The sequence below is a fragment of the Peromyscus californicus genome, unplaced genomic scaffold (genome assembly GCF_007827085.1).
Source record: "Peromyscus californicus insignis strain IS unplaced genomic scaffold, ASM782708v3 Scaffold_22__1_contigs__length_63687245, whole genome shotgun sequence".
In the NCBI taxonomy this organism is placed as follows: Eukaryota; Metazoa; Chordata; class Mammalia; order Rodentia; family Cricetidae; genus Peromyscus; species Peromyscus californicus.
Genome location: NW_026294525.1, coordinates 2362617 through 2375510, shown reverse-complemented (window position 1 = coordinate 2375510; position 12894 = coordinate 2362617). Strand labels below are relative to the sequence as shown.

The following is a 12894-nucleotide window of genomic DNA, read 5'->3' as shown; positions in this document are numbered from 1 at the left end:
AGCAGATTCTTTGGTCAAGGGCCAAAAGCAGCCACATTTTCACCAAAATATCACAATGACTTCTGGGCCACGTATTAATATTCTTCTCCTCTGAAATCTCTTGAGCCAGGCCCTCATAGTTCATCAAATCACACTTAGTACCACTGTCTTCCATTCTCCTACTAGTCTGGCCCATTAAGCAGCACACTTAGAGCATTCAACTGATTTTCTAATCCATAGTCTCATGGACTTCAAACAAAAGCATGGTCAGGCCTATGACAGCAATACCCTAGTCCCTGGTACCAACTTCTGTCTTAGTTAGGGTTTCTATTGCTGTGAAGAGACACCATGACCATGGTAACTCTTATGAAGGAAAAACATTTAATTGGGGTGGCTTACATTTTCAGATGTTTAGTCCATTATTGCCATGGCAGGACATGGTGGTGTGCAGGCAGACATGGTGCTAGAGAAGGAGCTGAGAGTCCTACATCTTGACCCACAGGCTACAGAAAGTGGTCTGAGTGTCACACTGAGTGAAGCTTGAGCAAAGGAGACCTCAAAGCCCACTCCCACACTAACACAGTTCCTCCAACAAGGCCACACTTCCTAATAGCACCATTCCCTGTGAGCTTAGGGGGGCCAATTACATTCAAACTACCACAGCAACTAATCTCCACTTCCTGCTCTCTGTTTCTATGAACATGCTCCTGGTACCACCCTACTTTCTCTACCCTTTGTCCACATGTACAATCAGATGGAGATTGAGTCTGTGGTTACACATTCTTCTGGTGAGAGTAGGACTTACTCAGGCACAAGGACCTTGCTTTGTACCTATGTATACAGGGAAAATAGCAATCAGAGTACCTACTTACAGATATTTTAAGTTAATAAGCAGTGTAAAAACATGCACATATTCACAAACATGCATGAATACATGTTTACACTCATACATACCAATGTTAAGGTGGAGGAGATTATATAAACACTCACAAATTTAACCAAGATACTAAGAATGGGTAATGAATTAAGAGTTCATCACAGAGACATGTAACTGCCTTCCCACCCCACGGCTATTTGATGCAATGTTTAAAAAGAGAGAAAAGACCACTTTAAACACAATATTACAATGAAATCTAATCTCACGGAAAAGATGAACTACTAAAAATGTTTATGTTAAGTCAGCTAGCACTTATTTTTGTCTCAACTAAGAACTAGAAGCTCTTAAAGGAAATAGATCCATTTTAAGAATGTTTTGTATTCATTCCCTTTTCATATATGCATACACATCCAACCCTGATCCTCTCTCCTACTTCCTCTGGCTCTCTCTCAACACTTTCCCCTCTACCTTCGTGTCTACTGGTCTTTCACATCCCACTAAGTCTAATTGGTGCTGCCTGTGCGTACATTGTTATGGGGCCATTCTTTGGAGCATGGGTAACCTATCAGCAGCCATAACTCCACATAAAAATTATCCTCCCTCTTCAGGCATCTATTGATTGCCAGTAGCCACCCTGGGTAGAGCTTTGCATGTCCCTCTCCCATCCATGCTGGAATATTGCTCAGGTAACCACAGGTGCTATGAGCAATGACCCTGTCATGTCTAGAACACAGCATTTCACAACACAACTTCCCATCCTTCAGCTCTTACATTCTTTCTATTCCCTCTTCCAAAATGTTCTCTGGGTCTTTGGGCAGTAGGGGAAAGATTTGATGTAGATGTCCTACTTGGGGTAAGCACTTAGCTGTCTCTTATTCTCAGCACTTTGACCAACCTTGAATCTTCACTGACTGTAACCCATTGCCAAAAGAAGCCTCTCTGACCAAGGTTTTGACCATTAATCTATGGGTACAGACATAAACACTTAGAAGGCAGTTCAACAATGTGTGCATTTAAGAAAATAACCTTAGTAGTGGCCCCTTCCCCCAGGGCCTATGACATTCTGAGCCATGGGCCTTTGTGACCAGGTTTATAAAACCAGGCCTGAATCCCAGAAAGCAGGTGATCAATCCCATAGCAGCCATAATACTATTTTACAGTGAGGACATCTTACCCAGTGGATTAGCATTATAACATGCAGGGTCCACTACTGGATAGGTGGCCTGCAGATCACCTTACTACGATTGATAGCCAGCGGGAAGTTAGCTTTCAGGATAGTTCCAGCTCCATTTATCAGTCCCTACAACCACAGTGTGTAGTGTCTGCAGCAGTGAGTCACCGTCTAGCTATGGTAGGAAGCCAAAAGCAATGGCAACAGCCTGGGTTATGGGGGCCTCTGAGGCCTTTTGACAGTAACTCACGGGGATGTATCCCAACCCTAGCACTGAAAGATTGCAAGTTCCAGGCAAGCTTGAGCTACTTAGTGAGAGATTGCCTCAAAAATAAAATCACATCTTTAGTTTTTAAAAAACAGCAAATCAACCCGCACAGGAGCCGGGGAGATGGGTCAGTGGGTAAAACCGCCTGCCCTGCAAGCTTCACTACCTGAGAGACCCTGCACAAGTAAGGTGGAAGGCAAGGATTGCCACTCAAAGTTTTCATTCTCTCCACATGTGTGTCATGGTCATGTACACACTCACGCACAAACATGGACATGTATATCACACACACACACAAATCCTTTTAAAGTCAGCTTTTTCCATAAGTCTTAGACGGCTTTTAGGTAATGAGCCACTTTGGGGCTGTCCTAGTTGGTTGTTTTGTTGTTTTATCAACTTGCCACAAACTAGAGTTATCTGGAAAGAGGAACCTCAGTTAAAAAATGCCTGCATCCGATGGCCTGTAGGCAAGTCCGTGGGACATTTTCTTGACTAATGTGGGAAGGCCCGGCCACGGTGAGTGGTGCCACCCCTAGACAGGGATTGTCTATGTTGTATAAGAAAGTAGGCTGAGCAAGGGAGAGCAGACCAGTAAGCAGCACTGCATCAGTGTCTGCCTCCAAGTTCCTCTCTTGAGCTCCTGCCATGGCTTCCCTCCAAGATGTGACTGTAAACTGTAAGCTGAAACAAATGCTTTTCTCTCCAAGTTGCTTTTGATCAAGATATTTTATAACAGCAATAGAAACCTATCTAAGAGAGGATGGGTCCATTAAACTATTAGCTCTACCTTTAAATACATCTGAGAACATCTCTAAAATCCACAGTGTGTCAAAGAGGATAATTGTATCCAATAGTGCAAGGGGAATCTGGGAATCAGAGACTGTCACAGCCTGCAGTGGATATGACTGCCATTCATTCCCACCATCACATATATATCCAGACCTACCCCAGCTAAGTGAGAATGCATTGCTAGTCACAGATATTTACATGGATCTGCAACTAATCAAAGGCAGAGAACAAAAAGTCATACACAATCTTACTAAGATATCTACAGGGATGAGAGATATGGCCCACACACTGCTCTTCTAGAGAACCTGAGTTTGGTTCCAATTACCCATACTGGGCAGCCTATAAGCCCCTTTAACTCCAGATCCAGGACAATCCAACATCTCTGGCATCCAAGAACACTGGCACACACATACACACATAATTTAAAAATACTCGCCGGGCGGTGGTGGTGCACGCCTTTAATCCCAGCACTCGGGAGGCAGAGCCAGGCGGATCTCTGTGAGTTCGAGGCCAGCCTGGGCTACCAAGTGAGTTCCAGAAAAAGGCACAAAGCTACACAGAGAAACCCTGTCTCGAAAAACAAAAAAAACAAAAAAACAAAAAAAAATACTAATAAATCTTTAAAATACCTGTAGCAAAAGAAGAAATTTAACATAGTTTGATGATCAGCAAAAGCTAATATTGGATCTTACAGTAGTTAAAAATTTGCATTGTAATATATTTGTAACTGTTAAACACATTTAGCTCAGAATCTTTAAATAATATTTCTGCTATCTACAAACTTACTTTATTTTGACAAATCTGATGGGCAGGCCGTGAATGGACTTCAGCTATCACCGCAGCACTGTGGCCAACATTGAGGTCAAAAACTTCCACAGTCCGGTCCCGGCCAGCGGTGAGTACGATGTCTGCAGGAGGTCAGTCAAGGGACCTTCTCAGCAGTCTCACCTGTGGGCACACAGTTCTACCCACTTTATTAAACCCCCCCAAAAAAACCGGGGACCTCACACGACTCAGAAATGCATAATTAGTAAAGAATTTCTGGAGTTCCAGAGAAAATATTCAGGGCAACTCCACCAGCTAGGGCTCCTAGCTAGGGAAGGGGCAGAAGAGGAAGCAGTGAGGGAAACAGCGCATGGCACAAGACACAGTGGAGACGTCCACCAGCAACCGGAATACACAGTGTGAGATAAAGACGAAAAGACAGAGCACAGCCCTCTGTGTGGTCGGTCATCAGTTCAAGTTGGGGACCCACATCATGTTCTGTCAAATGGCAACTGCTGAGTTTTGCCAGCCCAGTGCATGTAATCCAAGGATGCCCACAGCAGGTGTGACAGTTTCCAAGGATGCCCACAGCAGGTGTGACAGTTTCCAAGGATGCCCACAGCAGGTGTGACAGTTTCCAAGGATGCCTACCGCAGGTGTGATGGTTTATTAAGAAAATGCACTAGATGACTATGCATTACTCGGTAAACATAGACAAGTCCTGTGAACTCGCCCTGCTATGTCAGAACCCAGACTGTTCTTCCTTAGAGGTGCTTCTTACTATTAAGATAAGATTACTCTACTTTCAATTACTACAAAAGATCCCACATTCCACAAGGAGAACCATTTGTCTGTCCTTTGTGCCCAGCAGGACGCCTAGGGCTTCTCAAATGCCCAAAAAGGGCTTTACCAGAAAGCAGTGCTCAGTGCAAGGCACATCCACAGACTGGAAGGAAGGATACGAGAATAAAAGTCATTCACTGCAGACAGGGTGGTCACTTCTACCCCACCGGTCAACGGGAGCCTAAAAATAGGCTTATACCTGCTTTTTGGCTTATACCTGAAAGAAAGAAAGGGGGAGATGATCAATGTTTTTACTTCTGACTACAATTAAACATTCTACATTTAAAACATAAAAGTGAAAACAAAGGGTTCTTACTGCTTAGGCATATGTTTTAATACTAAGGGAATGTGTGAATAAGCCACCTTAATCTTCCTTTGGGAAATTAATTCAACTTTCTATCAGAAATTCTGGGTTGTGTTTTTCTCTAGGAATGCCTCATGGAAATAACAGTAAATTATCTAGCCCAAAATAACTCATTCCTAACTATGGGAAAGCAAGTTTGTCTCTTAATTCTAAAATAATTATATATTCCCTTATAGGTACTCAACCAGTTACACAATGTTGATATCTCATCCTAAATATTAGTCCTTATTACTTTCAGAAGGGTAACATGATCGTTGGGTGTTGCCTTAATAAATGCATGATCTTAACCATGGAAATCATTTCCTAAGGGAAAATAACTGGTAGGCCAGCCTGGGAAGTAATCTCAGCCCAGCCCAAGCACAGCTTGGCCAGGACAAGGCAAAGAGAATGTCAAAAGAGTCTGACTGGTGGCATAGAAGAGCTAGGCCCGGCCCAGGGCAGATGCTGCACTGTCCGGGATAAGGACACTTGTGTTCTCTAATAGGTGGTGGAGGGCGTTGCCTGGAAGAGCACTGTATCCGAGGCTGAGAAACTCTGGAACAGGTCTCAGAGCAACAGGGACAGGCCCCAAGCCTGAAGGGACATAAGGGATGTGACCATACAGAGACAGAAACAGAGTGCAGTCAAGTCTCAAGAGAGGCTTGAGAATAAATGTTTAAAGACAGGACCAGACTTGAGAATAAATGTTTAAAGACAGGACAGTAGGTAGTCACACAGATGGCCATGATGCTTAAGTTACACAGAAGGATGGCTGAGAACGAAGTCACTTTATCTGGAAAAATGTGTTAAAACTAAAAAAATAATAGGATGAGGGAAGACTCTCCAGAAAGGTGGCCAGGCAAAGGTGTGTAGAAGAAAAAAGAACCTGAAAGAAGGCCACACAGATAATTGAGCAGGCATAAACACAGACGTCGCCCTCAACCGTCTCTCAGAATTAAAAGCATACCCGTTAGAAGCCTGTCCCCCACTTTTCACTACCACCACCTCAGCTGTAGCTTCAATTATTTATTCTAAACCTGCATCTGCCCAACCAGGTAAATACTGGCGAGCAAAAATAAAGAAAAGGAAAAAGTCAATTCACACCATCTGTAAAATTCTGGCTAGACTAGAGCCCACAGTGGTGATCACAGAAAAAAATAAGTACTGGTGACTTTAGAGACAAAGATGTCTGGCACAGAGCAGTTCACCAATGACTGGAAGTCCTTGTTGGAACCCACTTCACCCTACTTTAACTTCTGGTGTTCCTGACAGGGGCCGCTAATCACAGCAGACAGTGCTTTCTGTTTAGAGATGGGATGAGTTGGGGTAGAAATGGTGGGATGGAATGAGATGGGGTAGGATGGGATGGGATGGGATGGGGAGGATGGGATGGGATGGGATGAGTAGGATGAGGTGGGATGGGTAGGATAGGATGGAATGGGATGGGGTGGGATGGGTAGGATAGGATGGAATGGGATGGGTAGGATAGGATGGAATGGGATGGGTAGGATGGGGTGGGATGGGATGGGATGGAATGGGATGGAATGGGGCAGGATACGATTGGATGGGTAGGATGGGATTAGTAGGATGGGATGGGATGGGATGGGTAGGATGGATGGGATGGGTAGGATGGGATGGGATGGGTAGGATGGGGTGGGATGGGTAGGATGGGGTGGGATGGGGTAGGGTGGGGTGGGGTGGGATGGGATGGGATGGGAAGGATAGGATAGGATAAAGTGGGATGTGTTGGATGATGGGAAAGATGTGCTGGGTGGGTTGCGGTGAGTGGGGTGAAAGAAATGTATTGGGTTAGATTCCACACTGGACCCGAAAAATGCAAGATGGTTCAGGCATTGCAGTGCAGCCTCCCATATGAGTTCAAGGTATACAGCAAGCAATTAGTAGCTCCTCATTCTATCTCTGGGTCATTTTACTCTGCTATGATGAGATGATGTGCCCTGCCTATAATGACAAATAAGTTAAGCAAAATTATGGTTGCTGACATCCAAGAAATTTGATGAATTCCAACAGGCACCTATAAATCACTCATCAGGATGCATTTTTACCTCTGCGTTTAACAACTTTCCACTGATAACAAAATAAAAATGTTGTATTATATAAGGCAGTAAATACAGAAGGAAAACAAAAAGTCTCCTTTTGCATAAGTGAGCACTGTGAAGAATATTCTGCCAGACATTTTAGTATGAACCATATTTATTCTACAATAATTTTTACTTTAAATATGAAAAACCTCTCATTATTATTAGATATTCCTCTAAGTAACATATCAATGTTGCACTGAATTACAGAATGTGAATGTCACTAAGTTTATGCACTAAGTTTCCCAATGTTTCTACATTATGGAAGCTACTTAGCACTCACTCCTTACATTCTCATCTTTCCATTTGCCCATGGTTATTCTCTTAAAATAATTAGAGAAAAGGGGGATATAGAGGCAGAAGCAGACATGCCCTCAGAACTTCACTTTGAGACCACCCCAACTCCTGCTCTTGTAGAGATGGTTAGGAGCAAAAGTGAATGGACAAAGGGGTAAGAGCAAAGAGGGATTTGATGTTAAATCTCAAAAACAAAGGAATGTGTGCTAAGAAGGCAGGAGAACTGAGAAGCTAATAACTGAAACTTCCATTTTTTATCATTTAAAACTTTAAAGTGCCTGTCTCTAAGAATGAAGAGGCGGGGCAGAGTGAGAAAGGGGGCTGGCACTTTGGGGCAGGATCAGGAGGGCTAGAATCATGAGGGAGACCACCTACCTTCGTATGTCATCCCTACAGAGGTCAATGTGGTACTTTAGCAGCCAAAATTCAGAGCCAGAAGACAACAGTATGAAAGTATCCATGTAGTAGAACTGTGCAGATGTTATTGGCTTGGGAAAGGACTCTGGACCCTGTGAAGCAGACCAGCTGTGAGCACTGCCACACACTATCACACACAATCTCTCCCAACACCCCTCCTCACATTCCTGTCCTCATCCTGAACATAGGTCTGGTCATAGTCAACTCACAGTGCTGATTTTGCTTGCTGACCACCATCAAAACTTACTGTAGTGAGCCTTCTCAATTCTGCCTGTTTACAAACTCTAAGAAGAAAAAATGTGTAAATTTGGGGATAAGGGAATTTTTAGACAGGATCTCACTATGTAACCCAAACTGGCCTCAAACTCCTTTGCAGGATCATCCTGCCTAGGCCTCCTTAACCCGAGATAACAGGCTTCTGTCACACAGCTGACTCAGAAAATTGGAGAATGGGGGTGGATGAAACACTGAATATCAGGGATATTACTGGCATTGAAATTGAGAACATGATTTGGAACACAGCTCTAGGTGTCTACTACTGACTTTGTATCTCATGGCCAATCAGGCCCAGCCCAGAGACCAGCACTGATAGCTCTGGGGCTGCTGAGAACTTCCTCCAGGGTGCTGACCCTAACCAGCCCATCTGCCCTTCTGACCTCTCCAGAGATGAGGTGTAGGTGGCACATCTGACTGTGGCAGCCGACAATGCACTCAATGCCCAGCCACTCATGGAGGTACAACTGAGTATCCAGACCCCGTAGAATGTGGGCCATAAGACGAACTGAGCATGTGCAGCCCAGCATTACCAGAGAGCATTGCATCCTTGGGTCACTAGCCCAGGAAAAGGTCAAACTTTCACATGCTGTTAAGTTTAATATTATAGTCGAAATGTCCAAAATCAGCCTCTCTCTGACTTTTCTAAATGCTCACCACTGCTGGGTTAGGTCATAATTCATGAGTAGAAGTAGGGTTTCTTAGCGCCCTTCTTCTTTCCTTCTTAGTAGTGAGATTTTTTTGTGTTCTGTCTCTCTTTTCTCATTCTATTTCCAAATAACCTTACATACATTTGCTTAAGCAAGTCATTTTACTCCTTCACATAACATCCTCTTGTCCATCATTATGACCTCTATGATATAATGATGAACTAACATGTAAAGTTATCCATGTTTTACTATGGGTATTTTTGCCATTTTCATACCATAACAAATGTAAATGTATATTAAATGTGTTTGTCAATGTACATACCACACACCAAGAGTGTGTTACCATGTGCTATATATGCATGCATTTCATGTATGAATGAATGTAAGAAACTGTCCCACTGTGATGTTTCTATTGTGGTGAAACAGTTCCTCATTCTGTCTATTGCCCCTACACAGAGGCAGACAGCTGTGACTGTCCACAGTTCAACTAAGCAGTTTATCTGCCATCACTACCCACCATGACATATGTGCTCATGTACACATTACCAAAAGCAGCATGAGTTCTGTCCTGTGAACTGACCACACCCTCAGTGTCTGGTCCCGGCCCGTAGACAGCAGCCATTTCTTGTCATGGCTCCAGCAGACAGTGTTCACAGCTCCATCATGACCTAAGTATTCAGGATAAAGGGAGAACCAAGGAGAATGTTTGCCTGTACCAGAACTGCCTCTTCTCAAGGAATAAGGGAGGCAGTTTCTTGCTGTGAGGCAGATGGACCATGTCCAGTGTCAGATAGCCTTGCACCAAAAGCCTATTATTAATGAGGCTTGTAGAGGAGGCCTTTCTAAAATCTCTTCTTTCTTAAAGATGAAGTTCTGATTTTGTGTGTCCAGGCTGGGGGGAGTTCTAACACAACAGTATAAGAAGCAATGTTCTAGGAATTGGGGATTTAGCTCAGTGGGTTTGATCCTCAGCTCCAGAAAAAAAAAAGAAGAAGAAGAAGAAGAAGAAGAAGAAGAAGAAGAAGAAGAAGAAGAAGAAGAAGAAGAAGAAGAAGAAGAAGAAGAAGAAGAAGAATCAGTGTTCTAAAGGAGAGTACAGAGATCTGTGGACCCTACGGTGCTCTACCAGTATTTAAAAGAGCCTTTTCTTTGGTTTTAAAGAGAAGAAACAGAAGACTTCACTGAAGATGCTTGGAAATACTCTCATCACTTGCTCTGGCCAGTGGCTGCTGGTCTACACAGGTGCTAGCACACCTGTGGACAGCACTGGCTAGGGACCCACAGGTGGAGAGACTGCCAATCAGTGCCCACTCACGCTTTCGGTTCTGCAGTCCCTACCCCAGTCTCTTTCTAACACGGAGCACGCTGTCTCCTAACCCCATCTTTGCCCTTACAGTCTCTACAGGGCAAACTCGAAACCATAGCTACTAGCATTCTGAGAAACCCAAGAGCCTGAGGATTCACAGAAGCAGAGGCTTAGAGAAATCATCACCAGCTCTTCCCTGGGAGAACTAGTGGAAATAGGCAGACGGGGAGCTGGAGGCTGCACAGTGTCAGGCGTGCACCAGGGTATCAGTGACCCAAGACTTGCTGAACAATCACATTTCACCCCGGAGTGCTGTGTGGTGAGGACTGCAGAGTAAGGAGCCACAACTTTGACAAGAACCCAGCTAACAGGAACCTCCCGCCCAGGCTGGTCTCAGCACAGGAACTGCACGCTGCAATTGAAAGTCAGTGAATCAGTATCATCAGAGCATATGGCCAGAAAACCACCAGAATAAAAATGGAAAGCCAGAAGAGAATTGTAGGTAGGATGTCACTCTGAAATTGGACCCCAAAACAGCAAAAAGTCATCAAGCAGAAAAAATTATGTCAAATGACTTTGCTGCCCTCTTGTGTTGAATTCGAGCATTTTTCACAAAAATGCAAAAGATCTGTCCAATGCCCAAAGAACACTTAAAGGAGTGCAAAGTGGAGCACCATGAAAATCAGTGTGGAAGTTGCTCAAAAAGCTAGAAATGAATCTACCACACGATCCAGCTATAGCATTCTGTACCAAAAGGACTCTCTATCCTACTATATATACACCTGCTCACCCATGTTCAACATTGCTCTATTCATAACAGCCTAGGTGTCCATCAACTGATGTATGTATAATGATAATTCAGTATGTCTATACAATAGAATATTATTCATCTGTTAAGAAAAACAAGATTATGAAATCCACAGGTAAAAGATGGGGATGGAAACAACCATCCTGAGTGAGGTAACCCAGACCCAGAAAGACAAATGTTCCACATTTTCTCTAATTTGTAGATACTGTCTCTGACTCTTTAGATATATTGTTTCATCTGGAATATCAATGGAGGTCATGAAATTAGTAAGGGACCATGGTGTGGAGCTTTCAAGGGAGCAGAGATAGAATGAAGTGATATAGAGAGTTAAAGATATAAGGGCAGTAATGGAAAGGGAAGGTTAAACGGGGTTGGGAAAGAAGAGCAGAGGAGGGAACACGAGGAGTGAACGATACTATAGAGCTTTTGAAAGACACATGGAAGCCTACTATTGTAGCAGCTTCTTAAAATGTATACATCACATAGAAGAAGAATTTAAATGGAATTGCTCTATAAGGAAGGGACAAGCCCATACTAGACACCATAGACAAACAAAAGGCCCAATGTCCAGAATGGCTACCACTTTGGGAGTTGTTGGCCACTGGGGTCCCACAGACCCCCAAACATTGCAGGCCATTGCCAATGTTCTTGGTTACCATCCAGAAATTGATGATAAGACCCTACTGATAAAGACACCACATACCTGAGTCACAGAATATAAAGAAATCAATTGGGTATACACCTGGAAGTTTCTTCCATGCTGGCTAGCTCTCATAGTACTGGGAGGTGCTATGCATGCTACCAAGGGAGAAGTGATCATAAATCTTATCTGGCTATAAATCTGGAAAGTTACAGTGATGATGGGCCTGGCAGGACATGCCCACTGGCGCAGCAGTGGCACGGATATCACGGGGGTAAACTAACTACTTCCTGATTGAATTTAAGGCCCAGCCATAAATCGAAATCCATACCTGGCACCAATATAAGGCCTAACAATCTGTGGCTACACAGGTCATAGGGTCTGGGGGAGAACATAGTATCACTGTTGTGATAAATGGCCACAGGGTTAAACTGACTCCTAACGACCTATCCTTAGATTAGTGCACCTCTCAATCGTCATCACATTCACTTCTTTCTTCAAGGGGTGATGATTGACACAGAGACCTACAACTGGAAGATGTGCAAAGACCATGAAATGATCAACTCTGAATGGGACATTTGTTTCACACCCCTCCTTCCAAGGCTCAGGAGTCATTTCAGAAGGAACAGAAAAACTGTAGAGCCAGAGTTGGTAGATGATACAAGGAAAAGTGTTTTCCAGACATAGCAGTGCACTTGACCTATGAACTCATGGCAGATGTGGCAGCATGCATAAGACCTGTGCAAGCTAAAGCCAGACAAAATCCCAATATGGAGAGGAGAGGTAGGCATGAAGAGCTATTGGGAACTGATAGCTGCTGGGAGAGGGAGAGTTGGTTTTCTTTAAGGGTGCGGCCCCTGATAGGTCATCCAAACTCCAGTGGAAGGCCAGATGCACAAAAGTTTAGGCACAACACAAATTGGAATTGATGGGTTAAAAAAAAGGGACACAAAGTTTGGGAAGGAAGGGGTGAGTCTGGGAAGATTTGAGGGGGGGTGAAGATGATCAATATATTTTACAAAATTCTTAAAGAACTAATTCAAAAACAAACAACAATAACAAAAGTTGCAAGCATTCACTAGACTTGCTAACAATCAAAAGCAACAGGGAAATGATGCTGTGATATTGTCACTGAGTAGAAATCGCATTTGAGAGCCATAGTGCCTCAAAAATGGCACTGGCTCACATCTGCCCTGGAGGCAGGGCACGTCTGAGCACCCTGACTTGACAATATACTTGTTTGATACCTGCCCTGCACAGTCTACCTCCTGACCTCTATATAGTAACGCCCTCACACTCCTCAGATGAAAACAAGGATATTTTGATCCACCTCGACCCCTACCCACAGGTGCAGAGGCTGCATGAGATC

The 12894-nt window shown here is 43.8% G+C and overlaps 1 protein-coding gene across 31 annotated transcripts in view; it reads right to left on the bottom strand.

Annotated features, from left to right (window-relative positions):
• Nucleotides 1–12894, bottom strand: part of Wdr27 (WD repeat domain 27) — a 218310-nt gene that overhangs the window by 163246 nt on the left and 42170 nt on the right. For 28 of the 31 annotated variants that reach the window (XR_008221069.1, XR_008221073.1, XR_008221074.1 and 25 more), the window contains 4 exons: nt 9318–9439; nt 7807–7940; nt 4812–4909; nt 3871–3992 (listed from right to left, as the gene is read on the bottom strand). Coding sequence is in view for 23 of the 31 variants with exons in the window: in XM_052750730.1 (XP_052606690.1) it covers nt 3871–3992; nt 4812–4909; nt 7807–7940; nt 9318–9439 (476 nt within the window). In the remaining 8 variants the exon portion in view is untranslated. Of the gene's footprint in view, nt 1–3870; nt 3993–4019; nt 4497–4811; nt 4910–7806; nt 7941–9317; nt 9440–12894 lie in introns of those variants that run through there. The other 3 variants (XM_052750750.1, XR_008221077.1, XR_008221078.1) reach the window with 3 other exon arrangements.